The sequence below is a fragment of the Mauremys reevesii genome, linkage group 2 (assembly GCF_016161935.1).
Source record: "Mauremys reevesii isolate NIE-2019 linkage group 2, ASM1616193v1, whole genome shotgun sequence".
NCBI classification, from domain to species: domain Eukaryota; kingdom Metazoa; phylum Chordata; order Testudines; family Geoemydidae; genus Mauremys; species Mauremys reevesii.
Window position 1 is genome coordinate 138478375 of NC_052624.1, and position 26147 is coordinate 138504521.

General features: G+C 42.6%; 1 protein-coding gene across 9 annotated transcripts in view; it reads right to left on the reverse strand.

Moving 5' to 3' along the window:
• Positions 1 to 26147, reverse strand: part of CDH18 (cadherin 18) — a 623460-nt gene that overhangs the window by 186630 nt on the left and 410683 nt on the right. For 8 of the 9 annotated variants that reach the window (XM_039526199.1, XM_039526200.1, XM_039526196.1 and 5 more), the window contains one exon: positions 25222 to 25341. The exons of the other annotated variant lie outside the window; for it this stretch is intronic. In XM_039526199.1, coding sequence (XP_039382133.1) covers positions 25222 to 25341 — 120 coding nt within the window. The remainder of the gene's footprint in view (positions 1 to 25221; positions 25342 to 26147) is intronic. 9 annotated transcript variants of the gene reach the window in all.

Sequence of the window (26147 nt, forward strand, 5' to 3'; positions counted from 1 at the left end):
GAGCACCCGGGTCAAACCCCGGCATCCCCCGCGGAGTCAGGAGCCCCAGTATAGACGTCCCGAGGGTCCCCCTCGGCAAACCCCTTTGGGCCCCGAGACCGGGACTGGCCGCACCCCGCGGAGTCTTCCTACGAGCCAGAAGGGCGGTTTGGCCCAGCCGGACGATCCGAAATCGGGCCCTGTTTCTCCTGTGGGAAGCAGGGACACCTCCAACGGGACTGCACTGAGATGGACTGCAGCTTTGGGCATGTCTGCACCGGAGAAAACCGTGCCCAACCGCTGCAGGCTGCCAAAGTCACTGTGCCCGTAGTTGTTGGGGACTACCAGATGCAGGCCTTGGTTGACTCTGGCTGTGGTCAGACGCTAGTCCGCCAAAGCCTAGGCTTCCTGGAAGATCCTCGGCTGGGAACCATCCAGTTGCAATGCATACATGGTGACGTTCGACCTTATGCCAGTGCCCGAGTCCCACTTACCGTAGATGGAGTCACCCAAACCATGGTGGTCGGCCTGGCCCCGTGACTCGCCTACCCCGTGATCTTGGGGCGGGACTGGCCGGAGTTCCTGGGCATCCTGGGGTCGCATGTGCAGGAAAGTCCCGAAGTGACCCCGGCCTTGGAAGGGGACTGCTGCGAGGGCCCCACAGAGGAGGCCGAAGAGGCAGGACCTGGGAGCCAGGAAGACGCGTTGGAAGACCCCCCGCTAACGTCTATGGATGTCCCCAGAATCGACACGGACTTCTGCCGGGACCAGAGGGAGGACCCCACCTTGGGTCGGGCGTATGAACAGCTGGCAGCGGTAGACGGCACTCTGATTGATCCGGCCCGGGCCAAGGTATGGCCCCATTTCGAGCTACGACGTGACCGCCTCTATCGGGTGGATCAAGATTCCCGCACTGGGGAGGTCCAGATACAACTGCTGGTGCTTCGGTGCCACCGACGAGCAGTGATGAGGCTTGCTCACGACGTCCCAGCGGCCGGACACTTGGGCCAGGAAAAGACCCTCGCCCGAATTCTGTCCCGGTTTTTATGGCCTGGGGTGCACCAGGAGGTGCGGAACTATTGTAGCTCCTGTCCGGAGTGCCAGCTGGCTGCTCCCTCCCGGACGGCCCCGGCCCCCCTAATACCCATGCCCATTGTGAAGACACCATTTGAGCGGGTGGCGATGGATTTGGTGGGACCCCTCCCGAGAAGCCACGCCGGGTTTCTATACATCCTGGTTATCGTGGACTATGATACCCACTTCCCCGAAGCTGTCCCGCTCCGGAGCATCACCGCCAGGACCATTGCGGATGAACTGGTCAAGGTCTTTGCCCGCGTGGGCCTGCCCCGGGAGATCCTTACCAACCAGGGTACCAATTTTACCTCCCGGCTGCTGCGGCAGGTGTGCAAACTCCTTGGGATTAAGCAGCTGCGCACCTCCGTGTACCACGCGCAAACCGACGGCCTGGTGGAGCAGTTCAACCGCACCCTGAAAGACATGCTGCGCAAGTTCTCCCCCGAAGACCTGCGCTGATGGAACCAGTTGATCCCACCGTTGCTCCTGGCTATCCGTGAAGTACCCCAAGCCTCCACCAAATTCTCCCCCTTTGAGCTATTGTATGGCCGGCATCTGAGGGGATTCCTGGACCTCATGAGGGAGACCTGGGAGCAGACCCCATCACCAACTCAGGGCCTTCTGCAGTATGTCCTCCAGCTTCAGGGGCGTCTCGCACAAGCGGCGCAGGAAGCTCAGGCCCAGACATATAACCGGGAGGCCCAAGTTCGCGAGTTCCAACGCAGCGACCGGGTGCTGCTTCTCTTGCCCTCCAGCGAATCAAAACTACTGGCCCGGTGGCAGGGGCCATATGAGGTGATTCGGAAGGTCGGGCCGGTCACCTATGAGATTAACCAGCCCGACCACCGGAGGAAAACCCAGCGGTACCATATCAACGTCCTGAAACCCTGGCGAGAACGAGAAGGCCTCCTAATTAATCCCTGTCCACCAGAGTCCGAGTTAGGTCCTCGGGTTACCCCGACCGAAGACCCCACGACGCCTCAGCTCGGAGAATCATTAACTGAGGAGCAACGAAAACAGACCGGATACCTCCTGCAGGCATTCCATAGGACGTTCACCGCCCAGCCGGGCTACACGACCCTCGAGTACCATACCATTCGGACGGAGCCAGGGGTGGTGATCTGAGAGTCAACTAGGCTCTTACCAGAGGGGTAGCCATGTTAGTCTGGATCTGTAAAAGCAGCAAATAGTCTTGTGGCACCTTATAGACTAACAGACGTTTGGGAGTTCGTGGGTGAATACCTACTTCGTCGGATGCATGTAGTGGAAATTTCCAGGGGCAGGTATATATATTATATTCACCCACGAAAGCTCATGCTCCCAAACGTCTGTTAGTCTATAAGGTGCCACAAGACTCTTTGCTGCTTTTATAGGCTCTTACCATATTGGATGTGGCAGGTCGTCAAGGAGGAAGTCCGGGCAATGCTAGAGCTGGGTGTTATTGAACCATCGCAAAGTGAATGGCGCAGCCCCGTAGTCCTGGTTCCCAAACCGGACGGCACCCAGCGCTTCTGCATCGATTTCCGCTGTGTCAATTCTATCTCGAAATTTGACGCGTACCCGATGCCACGGGTAGATGAGCTGCTGGATCGTTTAGGAAAGGCCCGCTTCCTCACGACCCTTGACCTAAGCAAAGGATACTGGCAAATCCCCCTCGACCCCGCGTTGCAGGAAAAGACAGCATTTGCCACGGCCTCGGGCCTCTACCAGTTCACCTGGATGCCCTTCGGTCTCCATGGTGCCCCTACAAAGTTCCAGCGGCTCATGGATCGTCTCCTTCGTCCTCATCAAGAGTACGCGGCTGTGTACCTGGACGATGTCATCATTTATAGCAACCGTTGGGAGAACCACTTGGAGCAGGTAGCGGCAGTCCTGCGGTCCCTATGAGCCACAGGATTAACCGCCAATCCACAGAAGTGCCAGATCGGGCAGCAGGAGACCACCCACCTGGGGTACACTATTGGAAGGGGACAAGCAAGACCGCTTGTGGGAAAGGTCCAAGCCCTAGCGGCATGCCCACCCCCCATTACGAAGCATCAGGTACGCCAATTCCTCGGACTGGCAGGCTACTACCGGAGATTCATCCCCGATTTCGCCTCCATCGCAGCCCCTTTAATGGGACTCTTGACTAAAACCAGTCCCCGACGGGTGGAGTGGACCCCAGAGTGTGACCGTGCCTTCCGGGCCCTCAAAGACTGCCTCTGCCATGAACCCGTCCTGTACAGTCCTGACTTTTCCCGAGGGTTCATCCTCCAAACAAACACCTCAGAGGTGGGACTAGGAGCAGTCCTGTCCCAGGAGGTGGACGGAGAGGAACACCCAGTTATATACCTAAGTTGGAAATTATTTCCGCGAGAACAGCACTACACCGTAATAGAGAAGGAGGCCTTGGCCGTAAAGTGGGCTTGTGATGCCCTGAGATATTACGTCCTGGAGACCCCCTTCATACTAGTCACCAACCACGCCGCGCTTTGGTGGTTGACTCAAATGAAAAATAATAATATGTGGCTCACACAGTGGTATCTAGCACTATAGCCGTATGCTTTTACCGTCCGCCATAGGGCCGGTAAGGACCACGCCAACGCAGACTTTTTGTCCCGCCTGGGAGAGTTGGACTGGTCTGTCCCCGATGGACGGGAGCCAGCCCTGAGGGAGGGTGTGTGTAGCGAGGTGGTGGGATACCCCACAGCTCCACTGAAAGACGAGCCTCCCCTAACACCAACGTGGGCGGAGCCACTGGGTCCTGCGCCCACCCCTCAGAGGTCACGGCACAGACCCGGAAGTATAAAAGCTCACCTGCAGAGCTCAGTGAAGAACCAGCTGCCGCAGAGGCCAGACGTCTGCAACTGAGCTCCCTCTTGGGAGACAGCAGCAGGCCGCAGCCAGCCAGAGCTTGCACCCGGCCAGCCGAGCTTACCCCTCGCTTGCTACCCCGAGGAGGGCCGGCCAAGCCCACCCTTCACACGTTACCCCAGGGAGGACTGGCCGAGATGACCCCGCTCCAGCTACCCCGAGGACAACTGGCCGAGACTACCCCGCTCCAGCTATCCCGAGGAGAAGCTGAGCCGGCCTCTTGCCCGCTACCCCGAGGAGGAGCCAAGCCTACCATCCGCTACTTACCCAGAGGAACCGATGGTGTTTGAGACCGCCGGCGATGCTACCACGACTTAGGTACCCTACGAGGGGGAGTGTAGAAGTAGCCCAGGGGCAGCCGACCCCAGTCTGGCTGCAGCACTGCCAGAGCCTATGTCAGTGTGTTCCGGCCAGGAGCCCCACTGACAGCAGCGAGTCTTTGTCTCTGCTAGGGCCCCGGGCCGGGATGCAGTGGAGTGGGAGGGCCTGCGTCCCCCCTGTCACCCATTCCTTGGGTGGCAGACTCCCCCCTTCTCCCTGGCCTGGAAAGGTTAGGACCTCCTGCTATGGAACTACTGACTCAGCCCCCTGCTTAAGGGCCTGAGTCCCTGACTATTTGCTTGTTGCCCCGCCCTGACCCAGAGCCTGGGCTGATATTGAACTGCTGACTCAGCCCTGGCCTTAGGGCCTGAGTCACCGACTGGTTGTTTGTTGCCCTGCCCTGAGCTAGGGCCTGGACCACTTTTGAACTATTGACTCAGCCCCCACTCCAAGGGCCTGAGCCCATAACTGAGTCTACGTTATTCCCCATGACCGCAGGGTTGACGGACGGCAAACTAGAGCAAGGCGGTGGGATACCCTCCAGCCCCGCTGAGGGACGAACCACGGCAAAGCCGCATCACAATGATTTTATGGTAGAAATGCACTTTTTTCAAAATCAAAACATAATGCAGGAAAATCAAAATAAAATATTTCATTTCAGTTGGTTCAATCTGAGTCAAAATATTTCAGTTTCCTAAATTGAACTGAAACATTTCATATGAGGTCTGTTCAATATTAAACTGCATCAAAGTGTGTGGTGCCTCATGGGAACTGAAGTTTGGGTTCCATATGCCCTCATTCTCCCATATAGATAGGGCTGCTTGATGAGACTACATGTCCCACAATGCAATGTAGTCTCCCACTTACTGAGCTGTGTGATACATCTTGGGAGTCCTCTGACTCTAGATGCACCATGGGATATGTAGTTTCATCATTTCTGAATTAGAATTTTTCTTTCCATAAAAAATGTGTTATTTCAACTTTTCATATCAAATCTGGAAACAAACAAACAAATGTTGAAATATCAGAATTTCCCATGGGATGGAAATTGTGGATTTTCACTCAGCTCTAATCAATGTTTTAATTTAAAAAAAAATCTGCAAAGATACTGATATTGGAAAACATAATAATATAAAATATATTTAAAATATTGCATTGTCACCCATTAAAGGTGATTGGAAAATAGAATTCCTGTGAAACTTTCAACTTATCAAAAACATGAAAACTTCCAAACTGAAAATATTTTCATTTTTTTTAACAAAAATGAGGAAGACAGACACTTTCTGCCAAAATTGTATTTTGCAGAAATTTTTGGATCAAAAATGTTTCAACAAACTGTTTTCCACTAGTCCTGGCAATATTACTTTTACCTCTCTTGATTCATTAGTGAAAGGAAAGACTTTATGGGTTTAATCCAAAGGCAACAGAAGTGAATGGAAGGATTCCTGTTGAATTAGACTGTAAATCGTGCCCTCTAACACTGTCTTATTACTGTTTATCTGAGACACAGTGTGGACTCTCACCTCATAGATAAGCCAGTGAGAAAGTAGCATCCCACTGCTACTTGTTAGAGTATATAGTCTGTACTGCCTTACAATCTACCCTAAAACAAAGCCATTTGTCTAACAAAATTACTTTTATTCAAATCCAAAATCCATAAATAACTGAAGATTACTTTGTGGAAAATCTGAGAATGACTGCAAATATTACATTTATATTTTAACTCCTCTATTGCTCAAACTGAAGAGTTTTGTGATACATTAACTCTGATTTTGTTTAAGGAGGCTTGGAAATTGGCAAGAATCAATACCACATGTGTGGAAACTTCTTTGTTATCCCTCTTGGTTCACTACCACTGGTTACAATGACAGAACTAAAATCAGTTTTCAATCCATTTGGGGTCTTAAAAATAGTAAATTTCCAAGCAGCATTCTTAGTATTATATATTATTTTTCAGACCAAGAGTGGGTATTGAGGCTGGCTCGTCAAATAAGTGGTAATTTTTTTTCAAGTATTTAGAAGTGTTGTTGTTCCCCAATGTTATTTTGATTTCCATGAATCAAAAGGGAGAAAATACTAGCTGTTATTCCATAAATCAAACTTTCAATGGGTGAGGTTAAAAATCAATACAAAACAAAAATAAAAATCAACCTTTCCCCCATCACTCAATTAAAAATTTGAAGATTTTAAAATTATTTATTATAATAATTTTATTACATAGATCAACTTCCTGTTTTTTTGTTTTTTTCCCCCCTGCAAAGTAATGCTTAAAAGTTTAAGAGTTTTGGACACATTTCCTGATTTAATAAAGAATCTATAGATTTTAGTCATTCATTAATTTGTGAGATATGAGCAGACATAGTTAGGATGTATAAAGTTTAAGAAAAACAACAACAACAAATACTAGTGGTAACATTGCATCTTTTGTCCACTCAATCAAAACCTTGCATGCTGCAGTGAAGCAGCTGTCCAACGCGGGGACAAATTTGGGAACCATTACCTATATGGGTATCAAAGCCCAAGGATATGAAGATTTGTCCTTCCTGATTTATAACATAAACCCTCTAAAATCCAACTTAAGATGAAGATTTGTTGTGGATGATATTATTATACAACTCAAGAGCATATTTCTGAGTTCACACAGTCAGCAGGGCATGGGACAAATAGTATGAGTCTCTCACCTGCAAGTGAAAGATGGGCAGCAATGAAGGACAAAGTTAAAGTTGATGAAAGAACATAACTTTTCAATTACCCTGAATTTCTTTAGAGGGATTGATTTCAGTTTACATTAGGCCCTTTTATACTGCCAAAGTGGTATAGCCTTAGTGTAAGCTGGAATCAGGACTTCTAGTATTTATTGTTGTTGTTATTGTTTTTCTTAAACAATAATACTCTATTTAAAGGACATTTTATTTTGATTTGCAATTCTGATTTTTCACTTTTGTTTTGGGCTTAGGAGTATGGATGTGTCTGTCAGCGACTATCTCTGTGAAGAAATGTATGTGAATTGTTTCAAGCCTTTGAAATTTATCCTCTAGCTGCCTATCAGAAAGAAAGTGTCTTCAAGCTGAAAAAAAAACCACATTAGTTGTAGTAATGGATCCCAAATTAATTAACTGGAAGAAAAAATATCTACTTAATTTTGATTAAGGCTGTGATTCAATGCCCTTTTAAGGCAATGGAAATCTACTATTGAGCACAATGGGCATTGGATCAGCCTGTAAGTCCCTGCTAATATCAGGCAGTCTGTTGGGGGAAGAAAAAGGGAGGGAGGAGAATTACAGCAAAACCAATATAAAACTGTAGGTTCTGCAATTCTTAAGTGTTTTGGTCACCTTTGCCTTGTCTGTGACTTGGACAACGCAAATGAACAGGAGTGAGACAGGCCCCACCACTCATCTGTCCCTGGCCCCCATATCCGGCTTTCACAGCAGGAGGTGCGGGGGTGGGGTCATAATATGCTTCCGGTATAGGCCACTGGCAAATTCCTATCCCTGACCCCGAGCCTGAGGGGCAAGCAGGGAATAAACTGTGCTTCATATGAATATCTCTGAGGCACAATGCCTGTCACTTCTGTTTCTGGACTGGGGCAGTTTATGCACCATCCCTGCTCAAGGCTGCACCTAAAAGGAACAATCTAGCTATACATGTTTACATTTATTATTACATTTTTTAAGATGTAATTCTCCACCTACTTCTTTCTGTAAACTACTAACTCAATAAACAGACCAACTGGAAATCTGATCAGAGTATTTTTAGATATAGATGTTTATACATCAATCTTGGAGAACTACAATGAAAATTTAGCATGTCAGGCACAAAATCTACTCACCAATCCTTTCCATAATGACCATGCTACTGAAAAAACAAACAAACAACCTTCCTGCCTTCATAATATTTTACTCATATGTAAAAACTAAATAAAAACAAACAAAATACCCTAAACCTAGCTGAGGACAAGAATGAATGAGCACATATGATTTTGCAAGAGAGGTATAAATGTATATCAAGAAAACAAAATAAAGACATGCAAATCTCACTCAATTGCATCAATTATATGCATCGTGCTATGCTGCATCCTTCTTCATTGTATATGCTTATCAATATAAGCTAAGGCACAATGTCGTTAGCTAGACAATGAAATATAGCAGCAAAACATATTCTCTTAATAGGTCCATACCTTGAGTATGCATTCAGTGTTTTATATAGTTTAATTTAATAGACAAATATATTGTTAAAACAGTTTGATTTTTTTTTAGCAAGTACACATTTTGCACTGAATTCCATTGACAGTGATTACATGAAATAACTTGTTGCTTCATTTGTGCATGCACCCCACAAAACTACTGCTTTTGACACAAACACTGGTGCATTCTGATGCAGCACAGCTTACAAGTTATTATCAGAATTTCCTCAGACCAAGAATAGGCCTATAGTATGAAAGTTTTAATAATGCTTGCAACAGTGCGTGCAATATTGGAATATAATTACCTAGACTTCTCAGGGATTCAGTTGCCATTGCATTTAACCCTATATGGTAAACAACATCCTCAATATTTTGGTATCCCCTGTCACTTAGTATTTTGAAGAGACTATATTTAAGATACTTGCAAAGCAAACTTTATTTCTGTCTATAAAGATGTCCTTTCCTTATAACTAGAAAACTTAGATAAAACATTTACAATACTAGAAGAAAATGCAGGTATCATGACAGCAGTTCTGCAGGATGCTGGTAGATGAAATGAGCATTTAGCTCTCCACCACCCTTTTCTTAAAAGAAATACTCGTTGACTGATTGGCTGCATATAAAAGTATTCAGGGAGAAAATACCATGATTTTCTCTGTCTAACTACCATGTAAATTAGGCCAGAGGCTTACTTTGCTTGGCAGAGAAGTACAGCTCCACATCATGGGTAACCTGTGTTTCAACTCTTCCCCTTCCTGACCCCTCCCATAGTTGTTTAACCTCTCCTTGTAACAAGGGGATAGAAAGGGAAGGGGAAGCCCAATTTATGAGGCAACCATAGCTTATAGTTATAGGGTTCTCTCTAGCATCTCTCCTGTGATTCATCAGAGGGCACCCCCAGAATAAAGGGCTGATGGAGATTCATTGGACTGCCCCTAAGTCTGCTGGGCTCAAAAGTCAACAAAAGAGTGGTAGGCCAATAATGATGAGGTGATATAAAGGTTGAAAAGAAAATGAGGAGAATGGCTACCCCCCTTCCAAGGATTAAAATGGATGGGCAGCAAGATCTAAGAGTCAGTAGGATGTCTGCTGCCAAGATGCATGTTTCCATTCCATTCTTTCCTCGTGAATATAACCATATTTCTTCTGTGAACCTGAACACAGAACCTGTGATGATTAGGGTCCCGACACCCATGGGGAGAACAGGGGATCTGAACCACAAAGAACAAGCAATTGAATCAACTGATTGTAAACAATTTTACTATACTATACAAGTGTATCAAGTAATGTCTTTTATGAAAGCCTGTGACTGGTGATTGCTATCATTGTGAAATGTCTGCATTAACACTATATGAAGAATTATGGATACTCACTGATATTGTGCTTTAAAAGTCTGTGACCAAACAAAGGGAGAAACAGATTTTCTCCCAAACAGGAGGGAAGATAGCTATCTACCAATCTCCAATGTAAACTAAGCGTTATGGAATCAAAACAATGGAAGTTCCAAAATGGGGGATGGGAAGTCAATAAGAAGGGAAGAACAGCATGAGGTTACTTTTGACTCGGGGGACAAAACAAGGAGTTTGGGGAAATATAAACAGGAGCAAAAAAGCCATTTGGGCATCTATCTCCTGAGGAAACAAAGAAACAAGCACTTTTTTTCTGTGAGGATTGGTCCTGTCTGCAACAGCCAATCATGCTGGAGAATGCTGACAACTTGGTATGAGTAAAAAAAAAAATCTCTTATAGGCAAAGGTTTATCCTGCTGGAATTAAGTTCTAGACACTAGTTATTTTTGTTTTGTTTGTAACCCTTTCATATCTCTCTGACTTTTGCTTGAAAATAGGTAAATCTATGTTCTTTGTTAATAAAACTTCATTCTTAGTTTCACTACTGTTGCAGGGCAGGGGTAAAACCCCTTTAAAGTCCTGCCAAAATGCTGGCTACAGCCTGCTGTCTGGCCAGTAGGCCAGGAGTAGAGATGCAGGTACTCAGCAGAGAGCCCAGCTGCAAGCCCTAATGAGGGCTGGCTCAGATGAAGGTGCTGGGCTAAGTAGTGACAGCTGGGCTGGGGCAGGAGAAGGCTGTAAAAGCCCTGAGCAAACCTCAGTGGGGAGGCTAGCCTGGGAGGAGACAGGAGGGCAGAATCTCTGTGTCCTTGCCAATAAAGAAGCCTCAAGGGCCAGGAGACCCTAGGGAGGGTCTGTGGGGCACTAACTGTTGGGGAGATCTGGGCACTGCACAAGCACTGCAAATAAAGACACTGGGATGATTCAACAAAAGAGGGAGTGAACACTCTTTATTAAACTAGCCTAAACACAGGGTGCAGGCACAAATGAGGGAGAGCCTGTGCTCACCCTGTGACAAATACAAACAATCAATCTCAGTGCTGTGTATTAAGGTGGGGTGTATAATCCCAGCTGAGCTAACAAGCTATTGTGTGTACTGGCTTCTTGGAGGCAGAGATTTTAGTGTTACCTCTGTGAGTGTCTAGTAAGAGAGGCTGGGCACTGCTGGGAAGATGGCCATGGGAGACTAAGGACTGGAAAGGTTATTGGGGTCATCCTGCAAGGAGTATCTGGACTGGTGGAAGCCAAAGTGAGACCACTGTGCTGTCAGAATGCTCCTGGTGTCAGAGCTCTGAGCCAAAGCTGCACAGCACAGAGGCTCCCAGAGTTACAGGACAGATGTTGACAGAACCCCTTACTGCTCTGAGTGAACCACTAAAGGGTCCAGTGAACATAGTGGGAGAATAGGGAGCCTGAACACCAAAGAATAAGTAATTGAATCACCTGATTGTATACAGTACAGCTGTAACACATAAGTGTATTGAGGAAAGTCTTTTATGAAAGCTTGTAATGTTCTGAATTTTATGGTGATTGGGAGATATGTATACAGATTATGAATGTATGCATGTATAGATCATTGACATTGTAACTGTGGTGCAACTACAGCATCACCTCTCAAGCTCTCAAGAAGGGAAGGGTGTCCTCCAAGCTAGTTGTTTACACAAAACCAACTTCAAGTACCCATTCATTGTCCAGCCATGAAGAGATAATGGTGGATCATTCGAGTTAATGAGAAAAAAAATGGAAACAATTTGAGACTGAAAAGAAAACTGCAGTCTTGGCCTTGGTCTACACTACAAACTTATGCCAGTATAACTATATCACTCTGGAAAATCCACACCTCTGGGTGACAGTTATATTGACCTAACCCCTTATGTATACAGTACTATGTCTTGGGGAGGGCTTCCCCCATCAACGTCACTACTGCCTCTCAGGGCAGTGGAGCACCTATGCTGACAGGAGCTGTTCTCCAGTCGGCGTAGGGAGCATCTTCACTAAGTTCTACAGTGGTGCAGTGCAGCCGCACTGATGCAGCACTGTAAGCATAGACAAGCCCTCAGAAATCTAAGAGACGAGGGAACTTCCCTCACCATGCATCAACAGAGTCTGAGAGAGTGCACCCTTTAAAAGCAGGCTTGTTTCTGATATTTTTTTTTAATCCAGAAATGGAGGGCCAGCACCTAAGCACAGGGCTGTCTGTGGAATACTGGAACCCCTCTAGGACAGAGGGCATGCTGGGAAACTGTCCAGAGGTTATAGGTGACTTGTATTAGAAATGGGAATTTAGCTAATATAGAAGTGTAAAGCCTGAGGTTGTGTCTATGCTTATTTTCTGTGTAACACATCTGTTTTCTTCCCTTACTATTTTATCTTTGAAACTACGACTTTTCTATTAAATTAGTTTTTTGTTTATTTTTACCCCAAAGAGGTTTCTGTTGTGGAGACTGTGCAGTGTGTTTGTGCCAAAGTGAACCTATAACATTAGGAGTAGCTTTCATTCCTTCAGGGGTGATGAACGAGAGGGGAAAAGTCCAAATGTCTGATAGTTAAGAACTCAGGATGGACAGATCTGGGGAGACTCAGGCCTGAAAAGGCTGTTGATGTCAACGTGTGAGGAGTAACTAGGCTAGTGGAAACTAGGGTGAGATCTTTACGCTTTTAGGCTGGCTATTGGTGTCAGGGTACTGACACATAGCAGTACAGCATTAAGGCACCCAAGGTAACAGGACAGATAGTGACAGAACCCTGAACTAGCTTCGGTGATCCCCAAGACATCCCAGAAGCCAACACCAAATTCTGACACTCTGGGTTGGTAAAGCTCAGAACCATTATGGAGATGGTGTGCTTGGGCTTTGAAAATGGTTTCTTTCCCACCTTCCTGCTCAAATGAAAAAAATGCATTATGGAGGTTCCTGATAACAACTCCTCAGTTAAGTGTTGAATTCTAAAGTGAGACATATATTTCTGTTTTTCCTCTAAAAGTAGGTGGCCAACTGATGTGAAATTTAAATGAATAGTAGGAAGTATTTCTGCTTGTGCTGAGCTGCAATTTGTTCTTCACAATGCTACTTTCCTTGTTGTCCAATGTCTCGAGAAATATCGTCTATATGCACAATGTACATTAAGAGAGAAGTGGCTCCTGACTAAATCTGGCACAATAGGTACTTTGTCTAAAACAAATTGTTGAGTCATTTTTAGGTGTTATTCACATTATAACTAACAGTTTGTGTGCTGTGCACTCAGACCTGATTACTGGGGACCAGGTGCATGCAAATATGACTGATGGACACACATACAACCTTCTCTGTCAGGGAAATCTACATTTTTGTCAGATTTTATCTAACAACAGACTCATGCACGCTGCAGATGAATGAGGATCCATGTGCAGCTGCTGAGAGAGAAAATGTTCTCCACCAATAGCTGTACTTTTATCACCCCACAGGTCCACTGCCCTTTATACAACCTCAAGAGCAGATTAAACATTAAAAAATTAGGAAATTAATACACACAACACTTCATTATGAGGTAATTAGGTTTGCTACTCACACAGCATACCTGACACAAACCCACAAAAGAAAAGTCATGACAAGTCACCTAATGATAGATAATCTCTACTCCTCCCTCCACAAACATACACCTCACCATTACTACAACTAACATACATTATAAACCACACACCGCTGCCTTAACTCTGCTCTCTCTGGGGAGGCCAGTGTTCCATCATCCCCTCTAACCTCCCTGCTGCACACAGCCTTTAGCAAAATATCTTCATCCAGTGCAACCAACTACTACAGCTAAGATCCATAACTATTAATGTTGGGAAATAAATACTTAGGTAATGGGGCGGAAGAAAGGCAAATGGTGGCCAAATTAAGGTTGTGGCGAGTGGTCTGTGTAGTATGATAGTTGCCATAATGCTAAGGGGTATGTTGTGGATAGAGGAGTAAAAGTTTGTTGTGTACTAGTACACAAAATAATTACATATTTTTGTACTAATATTTTAATCTAAATTATCCAATCAGTTTCTAAAGAAAAAAGTAAGTAATGGATACAGAACAAAAAGATAAACAGTATCCTCTGAATATCCCAGTAATTTTTGAATTTAGGATTAGATGTATTATTGGCCAACATGTTTCCCCCATTCTTTCTATCATAGTAAATTAACAGGAAGTAAGAGAGAGAGAGTCACTGCCAAGAAGAATGACACCTGTTAGCAAAATCAAAAGCCATGAAGATATTACTTAACTCCACAGAACTGAAATTTGACCTGCAAAGTGTTACTAACATGTGGAACAAGTCCTGAGGGGAAGAGTGTTTAAGAGTCTGGTGCATTAATCTTTAGAGTCACTGTGCTGGCTCACATCCCAGATGAGCTAAAAATTACAGTGATGTATGTGCGGTTTAAGGGTAAAATCTTTCTTTTCTTCTCCTCCCCCTGAAGTTAAACACATTTCTATCATGCATGCAATTTTCTACACTGTATTTGTATAGAATATTAGCTCACAATGTTTACAAAGCTCTTAAATTAAAAAGCTTATACATCTCTTGCCAAAGGCAAGACAGAAAGACAGGGAGAAAGATCTGTGAATAGAAGGATAATCCTACTTTATGGACATCATATTTTACAGCTTGATAAAATGGAATTGTTTTTTCTTACACCAGAATCATTAGCTAGTGTAACGTAGCCAGTAGGATATTTTAAGGGCTTCAGTCAGTAAATATATATATATATATATATATATATATATATATATATATATATATATATATATATATATGCCCTAGCATACTGAATGAAGTGGGGCCAGTACATGTGAAGAGAGATGCAAGCAGCTATTGGCCAGGGGAAAGGATGCATAATAAACACAAAAGCTGGAGTACCATTATGCTGTCCCAGGATGCAGAAGATGGAACCCAAACTTCCAATAATGCTGTGCACAGGACAAAGGAAACAGGTAGTAAGGGTAAGGGACCAGAACCTGTGCTATAGTACAGACTCACTTCTTCCCCACTATGTGTTTAAGACCTGGGTATAACAAATACACAGGGCAAAAGTATAGGGATATCATAATATATCCATGGATCATAAGTAAAGGGAGGTATATGTCCACAGAAGACTGGGACAATGCCATCTTAGGATAATGGTTCTGTTTATAGAGTCAGGATGTTAGAGTCTCTAGATGGCATGTCCAGACGCCTTGAGAAAACAGCTCTGTGAACTGGTGCTGACTGGCAATTAGCAGGTAGGCAGACATCATGCCAGTAGTCTGATAAGGATAACAGTATGCTGGACTCCACAGCTCATCCACAGCAATTACCCAGAAGGGCAAAGAAATTTTATTAAATAAAAGTAAACAAACAAACAAATACCCCAGAGCCCAGCTCCATTTCCACAGGAGAAGGGCAATGAGCTTAGAGTGCTCGGCAGCCTGTTATCCTTTGTATTGATCCTCTTAACTGTTTCCTGGAATAAATATATTGGCTGTGTTTGGGGTAAAAGCACTGCAGACTCTTAGGAGGTAATGACAGTCATCCTGTGTCCTGTCTGGGACATGAGTCTGTGTCTAATGCCTTTGTCAATCAAGGTCTGAAGCATGCTAGACTGTGCCACTAGCATCCTACCTCCTCCTCCTCATGCATTCCAACTTCCCCCCAAAGTCTGTTTTCAGGGCCTAGGTCACCAATGGTGGTTGCCAACTAAGCATCATTTTTCAGACAGCTTGGGAGAAGGATGCATGACCATTTCACTGGCTTATTTTGGACATGTTGCACACAGTTTTGTACCTCCCCCTGTTCTTTGTACACAAGCTTTGCTGAGCACGTTTGTTCTGGAAGTTAATGGCTAGGTATCTGTCCTCAGTTTGGGACTCCTCCTCCATCCCCCTTTTTTGGAGCACATCTTGTTCTCCTGTAGTTTTTGCATCATAGTGGACAAATAACCCTAATCAATGAGGGGTTTAATTGTATGGAAGTCCTGTGAAAGTTTTAGCTGTGCCAAAATAGAGTTCTCAAGAAAACCAGATGCAGAGCAGCAAAAGCAACTTTATTTAATCAAAACTAGTATGTTAAATAATCCTAGCCTGTGTTTTGTAGCACTCAGCAGCATGTCGATAAATGTATTAAGTGGCATCAACCAGCTATTTTTCTTCCACTCTGTTTTTCATCTTCCCACATGCACAACTCATCTCTCTTACCATCTTTCCCTTTCTTTGAGTACCTTTGGGGAACATAATAATGATGTGCGAATGTGCTGAACACAAGAAATGGAAGTACAACAAAGACTGGATAATACACACAGCTTACAATAATAGTAGAAAAGCTTCACGTTTGTGTCTTAATTATTCCCAGGAAATCTAAAGCAAAGGAAATAATAATACTTAGGGTATTATTAGTTTCTAGTTAAAAAGTAGCACTGTTAAAACTAGGGTAAAAAAAAAACAATTCTTGAAAGGAGAAACAAAACTAAACAAAAACCTCAAGAATCAGAGCAATACACCGAAGAATACCTGGTAGAATTAGAAGAAAGTGACTAGACTCTTAAATTTTGTTTTGAGCTTGGATTTCTTGAGATTCTCTTTCTCCAATAGAAAAGTTGGTCCAATAAAAGATATTACCTCACCCACCTTCAGGGGCAGCTCTAGCCATTTCGCTGCCCCAAGCACAGCGGCACTGCTGGTCCCGCGGCTCCGGTGGACATCCCGCAGGCGTGCCTGCGGATGCTCCACCAAAGCTGCGGGACCAGCGGACCCTCCACAGGCACGCCTGCAGGAGGTCCACCGGAGCCGCTTGCCGCCCTCCTGGTGACCTGCAGAGCGCCCCCCGCAGCGTGCTGCCCCAAGCACGCGCTTGGCGTGCTGGGGCCTGGAGCTGCCCCTGCCCACCTTGTTGCTCTAGTGATTCTCTTTAACCGTAAACTGAATGTTTTGACACTGGTGTAAACAGGAGGTAAAATATCCATAGGAGCTATTTCTAAGGATACCTCAAAGAAAAAAACAAAAAACCCGCTCATGGAATATAGTTCTTAAATCTCCTGAAGAAAATGTGAAATGGTCATCCAAAAGGAAACAGTAAGTTTGAGCCCAGAGAGCGGCATCCTTTGGCCCGCAGCCTGCCAGGGTAAGCACCCTGGTGGGCCAGGCCAATTTGTTTACCTGCCGCATCCGCAGGTTCGGCCAATCACAGCTCCCACTGGCTGCGGTTTGCTGCTCTTGGCCAATGGCAGCGGCGGGAAGCAGCGGCCAGCACATCCCTTGGCCCGCGCCGCTTCCCACAGCCCCCATTGGCACGGAGCGGCAAACCGTAGCCAGTGGGAGTTGCGATCGGCTGAACCTGCTGACACAGAAGGTAAACAAACCGGCCCAGCCCCCCAGGGTGCTTACCCCGGTGGGCCACATGCCAAAGGTTGTTGATCCCTGTTTTAGCATAAGTCGAGCTGCATGCTCTGTTGGTAACATATGTCACTCTGTAGACGGGCTACTCACCGCCGCGGCGCCTCCTGCTGGTTTTGCTGGGGAATTCGCTCTCTTTCAGCCCGGAGCGCCCCTTTGCAGGCCGGTGATCCCCCCTTTTTCCTATCGGCCCCGTGTCCCTCCCAGGACCCGGTGCCCCTTTCGCTATAATTGAGTCTCCCCCTCCCAGGGGAACCCCCACACTACTATCCCCACTTTGCCTCAGTAGTGGCCACTGACAGTCATGGTCTAGCCCCACACCCTGGGGCAGACTGCAGCATCGGCCCACTCATCACAGGCAAAAGGGGTTTGGACCTGCTGCTTTGTCCTACCCCTGGGCTGCCCTCTGCAACTCCCAGTACCTTTGGCCCTTTGCTAGGCCGCAGCCTGGGGCTTTCCAGGCTGGAGCTTCCCTAGCTCCTCAGCCTGTCCCCCAGCCCTGCTTCACTCAGGTATCTAGTCTCAAGCCCTAAGCAGCCAGGCCCATCTCTCTCTATAGCCAGAGAGAGACTGTCTGGGCTCTGGCTTCCCTGCCCTCTTATAAGCCCCAGGGCTTCAGTTTGGGGCGTGGCCCCAGCTGTGGCCATTTTGCAGAGCCACGCCTCTCAAGCCCTGGCAGGCAGCATTTCAAGCCCCTCTGGGCAGGAGCTGGGTCCACCCTGCTACACACTCATAGAGAAGACCTTGACTGACATGGTCATTCTCCAGCATGACCTCTTTTTGACACCACAAAGCAGAAATCAGTCAAGTATAATAATACATTTGGATTATGTAGTGGAGGGTATAAGTAAATGATCTGAGGTATAATTGTAAGTAAGACTTTCAAGACTCGCTATACTTGCTTGCATAATGTAAATAGAATTTATCTTTAGCAAAATTCCATTTTTCTTGTAACAATTCTTGCAGAGTTCTTAAGGTTTAAATATTGACCTACAAAGGTTTAGGGCCATTTGACATTTCAAGACTGTAGTACAATATAATAGGCCAGATCAAGAATTTACTTATTCCTTTTCAATGGGCAGCACTCAGCTGTGCTGTCTCAGCAGCTGACTGAGCAGGGAGTTGTAAAAGATTCAAAGTTCCCTCCCTGCTCTAATGTGGAAGTAATCTAAGATACTTATATAGTTCCTATTGCTTTAGTATCTGAGCACCTCACATTTTTTAACATATTTATCCTCAACACCCCTGTAAGCAGGAGAGTACTATTATCCCCATTTTACAGATGGGAACTGAAGAAAAGAAAGAGGTGACTTGTTCAAGGTCACAGAAGGAAGTTGATGCAGAAGAAAGAATTAGACTCAGATCTTCTAAATCCTGTGCTATTGTCAACCAGCCTCCATACCAACAGCCAATTATTAGCCCTGCCAACAGGCTTGGTTTTAAACTTTAGCTTAGGTCAGAAAGGAATGTACTTATGCCAAATTTATATAAGACGTTTAAACTGAAATGTTCACACAAGAGTTTCACCATTGTAATTAAATCGATTTCTTAATGGAAACCAAACAGGACAGTCTCTACGCAAAAGAATATATGGACACAAATCAGACATCAAGAATTGTAACATTAAAAAACCAGTAGGAGAGCACTTCAATCTCCCTGGACACTCAATAACAGACTTAAAAGTGGCAATTCTTCAACAAAAAAACCTTCAAAAACAGACTTCAACGAGAAACTGCAGAACTGGAATTAATTTGCAAACTGGACACCATCAAATTAGGCCTGAATAAAGACTGGGAGTGGATGGTCACTACAAAAGAGAATTTTCCCTCTGCTGATACTCACACCTTCTTGTCAACTATTGGAAATGGGCGACGTCCACCTTGATTGCATTGGCCTCGTTGGAACAACAAAAGTAATTTTCCCTCTCTTGATATTCACCCCTTTGTGTAAACTGTTGAGAATAGGCCACTTCCACCTTAATTGAATTGGCCTCATTAGCACTGTTCTCCCACTTGGTAACGCAACTCCCATCTTTTCATGTTCTGTAATATATATTCTGCTTACTATATTTTTCAGTTCATGCATCTGATGGAGTGGGTTTTAGCCCACGAAAGCTTATCCCAAATACATTTGTTAGTCTCTAAAGTGCCACAAGGACTCCTTGTTGTTTTTGCTGATACAGACTAACACGGCTACCACTCTGAAACCTAAGAGGAGATAGTTAAGTTGGTGCAAATTTCTCTGTAGTCAAGGCTTCAAACTGTAAGCTCTTTGGAGTGTGGGCTGTGTTTTTATGACCTGTGCGGGCACAGCACTGAACACTATGGGGCCCTGATCAGGACCCCTAAGTGATACTGATACTAAAAATGAATAATAAATCAAAAATATAGTGCTCTGCCCTTTCTGTAGTGTGTTGTGCTCTGTGGCTGACCTCTGCATGGAAACAAAGGGAGGCTGCACCCCCTCGTTCAAAAGCCACAATCCTGCCCAATGTGATCATAAACATCAAACACACGAAGAACAAAAGCACACCACCGAAAACTACAAAGACTCAAGTACTCACCCCATTTCAGCTCACTTAAAAATGAAGCGCTAATGGCAACGTAGGCACATTACTAGTTGTACTCATTTTATATCGATATCCTCTCTCTAAAATAGAAATACAACTATCACTGTGCCTGTACCATTAGCACTGCATTTTTAAGTGAGCTGAAATGGGGTGAGCACTTAAGTCTTTGTAGCATATTGCTATACACATGTGTCTTTATAGCAATACCATTATTATAAATTATTAATGTTAATAAGTTTAATCACATATTACTGTTATGCAGCATGATTTAACGTGTAAATATATATATATATATATAATATACACACACACAAATTTTATAACTTCTACAGTATTCAGTTGGTTTGTGACCTAGTATCAAGTGCTGTTTGTCCCTCCCCTCCCCCCCGCCCAAGTGAATTGTAAATACATCTTTGTAAAATCATTCTTTAAAGATTTTGATACCACAAAATCTAAGTTCTGTCTGCAAACTATGGGTAAGTATATTGCTCTATACAAAATAGAAGTGACCATATGTTATAAATCACAGGGACAGTCAGTTTGGCACCCATGACACATCCTTATGCTTGGAAGTACCGGCACCTCCCTTCTTTGTATTGGCACATTTTAATATCATTATTATTGTACTCTCAGTAAAAGAACCAGTCCAGAGACATTGTAAACGAGTGATTTCTTATGAGGAATGCTTGAAGCCATTACAATTTTATTGCATTCTTGAAAAACACAAAATGAGGCCACTTCTCTCATGCATTGGTTATATTAGTTTTCAGAAATATTATCTCACAAATATTTTGCTTTATAATTTAAACTTCTAAACTAATATTTTCAAAAACAACAATAATTGACCTATGATTATGATTGTTGGTGTATTGTTGCCACCCAGTTCCAACCAGCCAGTCATTTTAAAGTACAATTTCTGTGTAATCTGAATATTTAACTTTTCTTCCTGACTTGTTCAGAGACATTGGTTCAAGAATAAATGCATTTCCCCTGCATCAATTTCTGTATTTCAAATTAGTGTCAAGAGTCAGATTTTCATAACACAAATTTCAGCATTTTTAATGGATACAAGATAAACTGTTAGTGTGAAAAAGATATATTCTATCATTGTACTAGTCTCAGTAAATTGCTAATGAATACTGCACACTGCATATTTTTAATGAAGTTCATCAAGTATGTCTGCATATCGGTTTCATATTTCTTATACCATTGAATGAATGATTAAAGCTATTTGTGGAGTAATACACTCAAGAAAATATATTAGTAACTTCTATGGGCTTTTGATCATGCCCTATACAGCAAGATATCTGTATTGTGCAGTCAGTCTATAGAGCTTTCCAGCTTATCTATCTTTATTATATAATTCTGATTTAATACACTTATTTTTAAATAAACAAAGAAAGTGTTTTGATGTGGAGTTTAATTAGCAGAGATGGTTCCAAATCAAAAGACTGGATTCAAAATTTCCCAAATATTAGGAAAGTTGGGATCTGAAAATCGTAACTCAGCTCTCTATCTGTCATGAACTATAGAACAAGCAATGTACAAATGTCAAAAAGTATTTTAAAAGCATTTCTTGATTCTTCAAGAAGTTCCACCAATAATACCAGAATTCATTTTTTAAAATGCTATTTTTCTGTAATATATTTATTAATTTACTTGTTCTATAACCATTCGTATCCACTGATAACTTAATTACCTTAAAATGTCATTAGTTATAATATGATGGGGGTCTATTACCCTAGGATTCCCTATATATCAGTAACATCCAGGTCCCACATCAAGCTGATACAGGTTAATTTTGCTAACATAACCTGGGATTTAAAAATAAATCTCTTCAATTTTCCTTCTTTCAAGAGCACCAGTAATAAATATTCTATACTCAGAACATAGATGATCATTTGCTGAATATGTGAAGCAAGGCAGAAAGGAGTCCAGTTCAATTTTCCACAGCAGTATTACTAAGAGTAGTAAGTAAATAAATAATAATACTTAAAAACTTATAGAGCACCTTTTTGTAACCAAAGCATGTTATAAACCTTAAGCTTTGATAGTAGTTGGCCGTTGTCAAGTTTCCACTTGAGGCAGAAATCTGGCATCCCTCTACCTTGATGAAAACTAAATTATTTACCTGAAAATTTTGCACATATTGTTTTGCCAGGGAAGGAGTCTAGTTTTATTTATTTATTTATTTGAGGGTAGCTAAGCAAATGCCTTAAGACATAAAAAGTAAAAAATGTGAAACCTGTTTGCATTTTTGAAAGTCTAACTTAAAAAAAGAAACCCAAAAAACAACAACAACAAAACCCCACGTTGATCAAATATTTCAAATTTGTTTTATTCTCTTTAGTGACAATTATTTTTTATTCTCTTCAACTTTGACAACTTCTGAAAGTGTGATGGTTTAATTTTTGAGTTATTTGATACCATACTTCTGAGAAGTCCAGAACTGGAGTCTTTGAATTGTAAATTGCATAGCACTGAGTTCAGCCTATCTGTAGTTACAAGCAGTGTACTTTTTAAAGTCGGTGTTCACAACAGATGGCTAGCTATAAAAGATTTAAGACGTCTCTAGCCAAAGACTCCAAGAAGCTTTAAGAATTGTGACAGGGACCGTGTGGGTTTCAGTAACAGTTGCATGGACTCCTGGGGAGTTTATAAGATTATCTCTCTTTCTCTCCCCTCCAGTTTTTATCAAATCCATCTACATTTAGTTTTCGTATATCATTATTTTATATATTAAGTTATAAGCTAAGAGAATGGCCAGATAAAATCTTCATTAAGATAGAGTAGAAGAAAGACTTCAAGAAAAGTGACCTACTGTAAAGTTGTAAAGAATAGAAATGATTGAAAATCTGGAAGTTCCGAATTAAGATTTTACAAAGACTGTCAAACAGTTCATATTCTCCTGTTATATCGCTGACTATCCTACATCTAGATTAAAAACACCTTAAAGCCACACACTACACCTTTTTCTTCATTTTCTAGTATCTTAATTTTCCCATTGGATAATAAACTCGGCATACTGGTGTTATCAGAACTACCTGCCAAGTCAAATGCCTTTCTCCAAGTTTCTCTGCCATCCCATATTTCCAAGACAATCAAGAAGTCATAATATTTTCACATCTTATCATCTACATAAAGCCTTGAAACCGCTTAAGTTTATAAGGCCAATCCTCATCAAGGCTTCAGAAATTAACAATGTCAAATCTACTCTCATCCATTTTCTGAGTACAAAGACCACTACAACTATCTTATTCTCATCCCTGATGTGGGATGACTTTCAAATGTCCACACACAACCAAATCTCCACTATGAGCCATCCATTGGCTACATAATGGCTCCAGTTTACAGAATATCTCGTTCTCCAAAATGAATTAGATTGAACATTGCCTTAGAATGACAAAATAAAGTAGAAATATAGATGGCAAAAATGAGAATTATAGTTAACACAGATGTGATCTGATATAATTTGGATGATGCATAATGTGGCGGGGTACAGGGATGAGAAAATTTGGGTAACTTAACTCTGAATTTCCACTTTTTTCTTAAGTTTTTTTTTAAAAATACAATCTACTTATAAACAATCTTACTCTATAATGCCTACATTAATACAATTCTAAAAAAGATCAGATATCAAACACATCATAACGCATGGCCAAACAAATACAGATATGCTGTCACCTTTATAACAAACTGAATTCAATTTTCTTTCTAAAGGATCTGATACATCTATGCACACGCGCGCACACACAAGCACGCGCGCGCGCACACACACACACCTATATCTAGTTGTCTAAATTCAATATTGGAAAGGCTTCCTTCTCAACACTCTAAATCAGAAGATGACCCCTCCCCACTGGAAGCTACATGAGCAACTTGAAGTGTAAAGTATTACAAGCCTCATTAATGTATTTCTTGGTAGCCTAGATCAGTTTTGCTGGATAAAAGTTAGCAGGCTCTTGTTATTTTTTTAACAAGTTCATCAAGAAATGATGTAGGGAGGGAATTCTCCCTCCCTCTCTGAAATCTTTGTGTTTCTTTATATTTTATATTGTGGCAGCAAAATGGGCTGTGAAATTCCTGGATCCAGGCACCATAGGAATGGAGTAGAGACCACCTCTGCAAATCCCAGACTAGGGCATGTGTATGGGACACCACAGTAGTGGATTCCGGGTGGCATTGCTGCCCACAGGCAACATGGCTTAGACTCCTCAAATATAGGGCTGCCTAAAATACACCCAGGGCTGTTTCAGCACCCATAGTTGACTGAAACCTCAGGGCAAGAAAAGATGATATAACACCACCTTAATCCCCCTCCCCTGGCTGGGAGGTTTGTGCTACCATGCTACACCTCTTAAAGACACAGCACAAAATCTCATGTTTCAATCTGAGTCTACAGGCTTCTTATCTTGAAACATGTCCGGGAGAATTAGAACCCATTGTTCCTGATAAAAATACTTTGTTTTATAATCACCAATCTCCAGATTCAGATACTCTTACCCCACAACACACAGCAAATTTACTCCTCCAGCAGTTGTGCATATGGAGATCAACACACGCACAATCACATACATTCACATGTAACATGCCTCCTGTGAATATATATGAATATAAAGTGTCTCTGAATTTATTTCATGTCATACAATTTCAAAAGTATTTTTTTTCTGTCATAAATAATAGTTGTGATCTCTTTGCTCCATAGCAAAATTTTGCTGGCTTACAAGGATTTGTTTTTGAAGGGGGTGGGAAAGGAAAAACAACAATTATTAAATTCACCTGAAGTGAATACTGTATTAAACAGCCTTGTTATTAAAGATAAAAAATCATGTTAAACAAAACAAAATGTCAGTCATCAAACATAGACAAGTTAATGGGGTTCAGGAAATTCAAGCAATATTAAACACCCCTCTTGGTAGACATTTCTTACTTTTTCTAATGAGCTATTTGATTTTCTTATTCTTATTTTGTGCTTTTATGTATTTTTTTGGGAAGGAAGGGGAAGCATAAATGATGCACAGAGCTTAAACTTGATCATTTCAGATCATTCTACTCCTTGAGTCATACAGAACACATTTTCAGTGTAATGACAATATTGCAGTTTTAGAAATACAAACATAATATTTGTTTCTTATGGTATGTGTGTTGAAGCTCACATTCAAAAATACTGCTAAGTCTGTCCTACAGGCAAGACAAAACATTTAAAATAATAATTTAATAGGCACAGTTGAGTGGTTTGCTGAGCCTAAACATGAAAGTACAAAACCATGATACTCCACTTTGGCTGAATTGTCCATATCACAGCTCCTTGGAGAATTAGTTCTATACACAGACATTTCATTTGAATGTATAGTGCAAAATTGCAATTCTCATAGCTCAAAGGGTGTTCAAGTCAATGGTAGAATTTAATAGGAGGAAAAAAATCTTTCATATGTTGGGTTACAATCTACCAGATTGCAATCTATCAGGTGCATCAAACTATAAGAAATATAAAGTGCCCACCTGTTTTAGGGTCAACAGAGAAGTATGGCTGTCCCTGAAGAATACTGTATACCACCCGGGCACTGTTCCCATAGGTAGGGTCATCTGCATCTGTTGCTGTCACTTGTAGAACAGAGGTACCTGTACATCCAGGAAAACAAGGTTTAGTTGATAAAAGTTCTAGCTCTCCTGTCAAGCTTGTATATACAATTATTTTTAAATGCACTTCCACAATTTTGTTTTTTTTCTTCAAAAATCCCTTCTTTCTAGCTAGAGAAGGGATCAGATTACAGAATTGCTTCTCCGTCTTCCATCCGTCCATATTTTTAAGGTGTTATCACCTTAGTATCTGACTGCAAAAAATTATGGATGTGAAGATCTGGGGTTTTCTTTCAGCTCATTATGTAAAGACAGTAGCAATTTCAAAATTCATATCCAGATCAAGATTTTGAACACACCAAAGTTATACATGTTGGGATAAGACCACCATTTACTGCAGATACTAATCTTGAAAGACATATTCATTTTAAATCACACCCATGGAGCTCCAGAAATCAATAAAAGGTGTAAAACAATTAAAGTATAGAAATCAGAAGACTCCAAAGAACAAAAACTTAAATCTAAAACTGCTTTCTACAAGACTGTCAATGGAATTTCAGAGACAGAATTCCAGCATTAACAGAAACACCTGGGAGCAGCCTTCTTGCTGTGGTTTACAGATATTTGTAAGAAATTATAAATTGCAACTCCTACTATGTCATAAGGTGGAATAGGGTTATGAACTGCACTCTAGAGATATTAAACTGTGCGAATTGCTGTGTAGATAAAGTGCAGCAGAGAGGTTTGTGATGGCTCAGTTGCAATAAAGAAACTCTGAAATTTACTGTAATTTCTCCAGTAAATACTTGATTATGAATCTTTTTTGCTATGTCATTTAGACACTATTT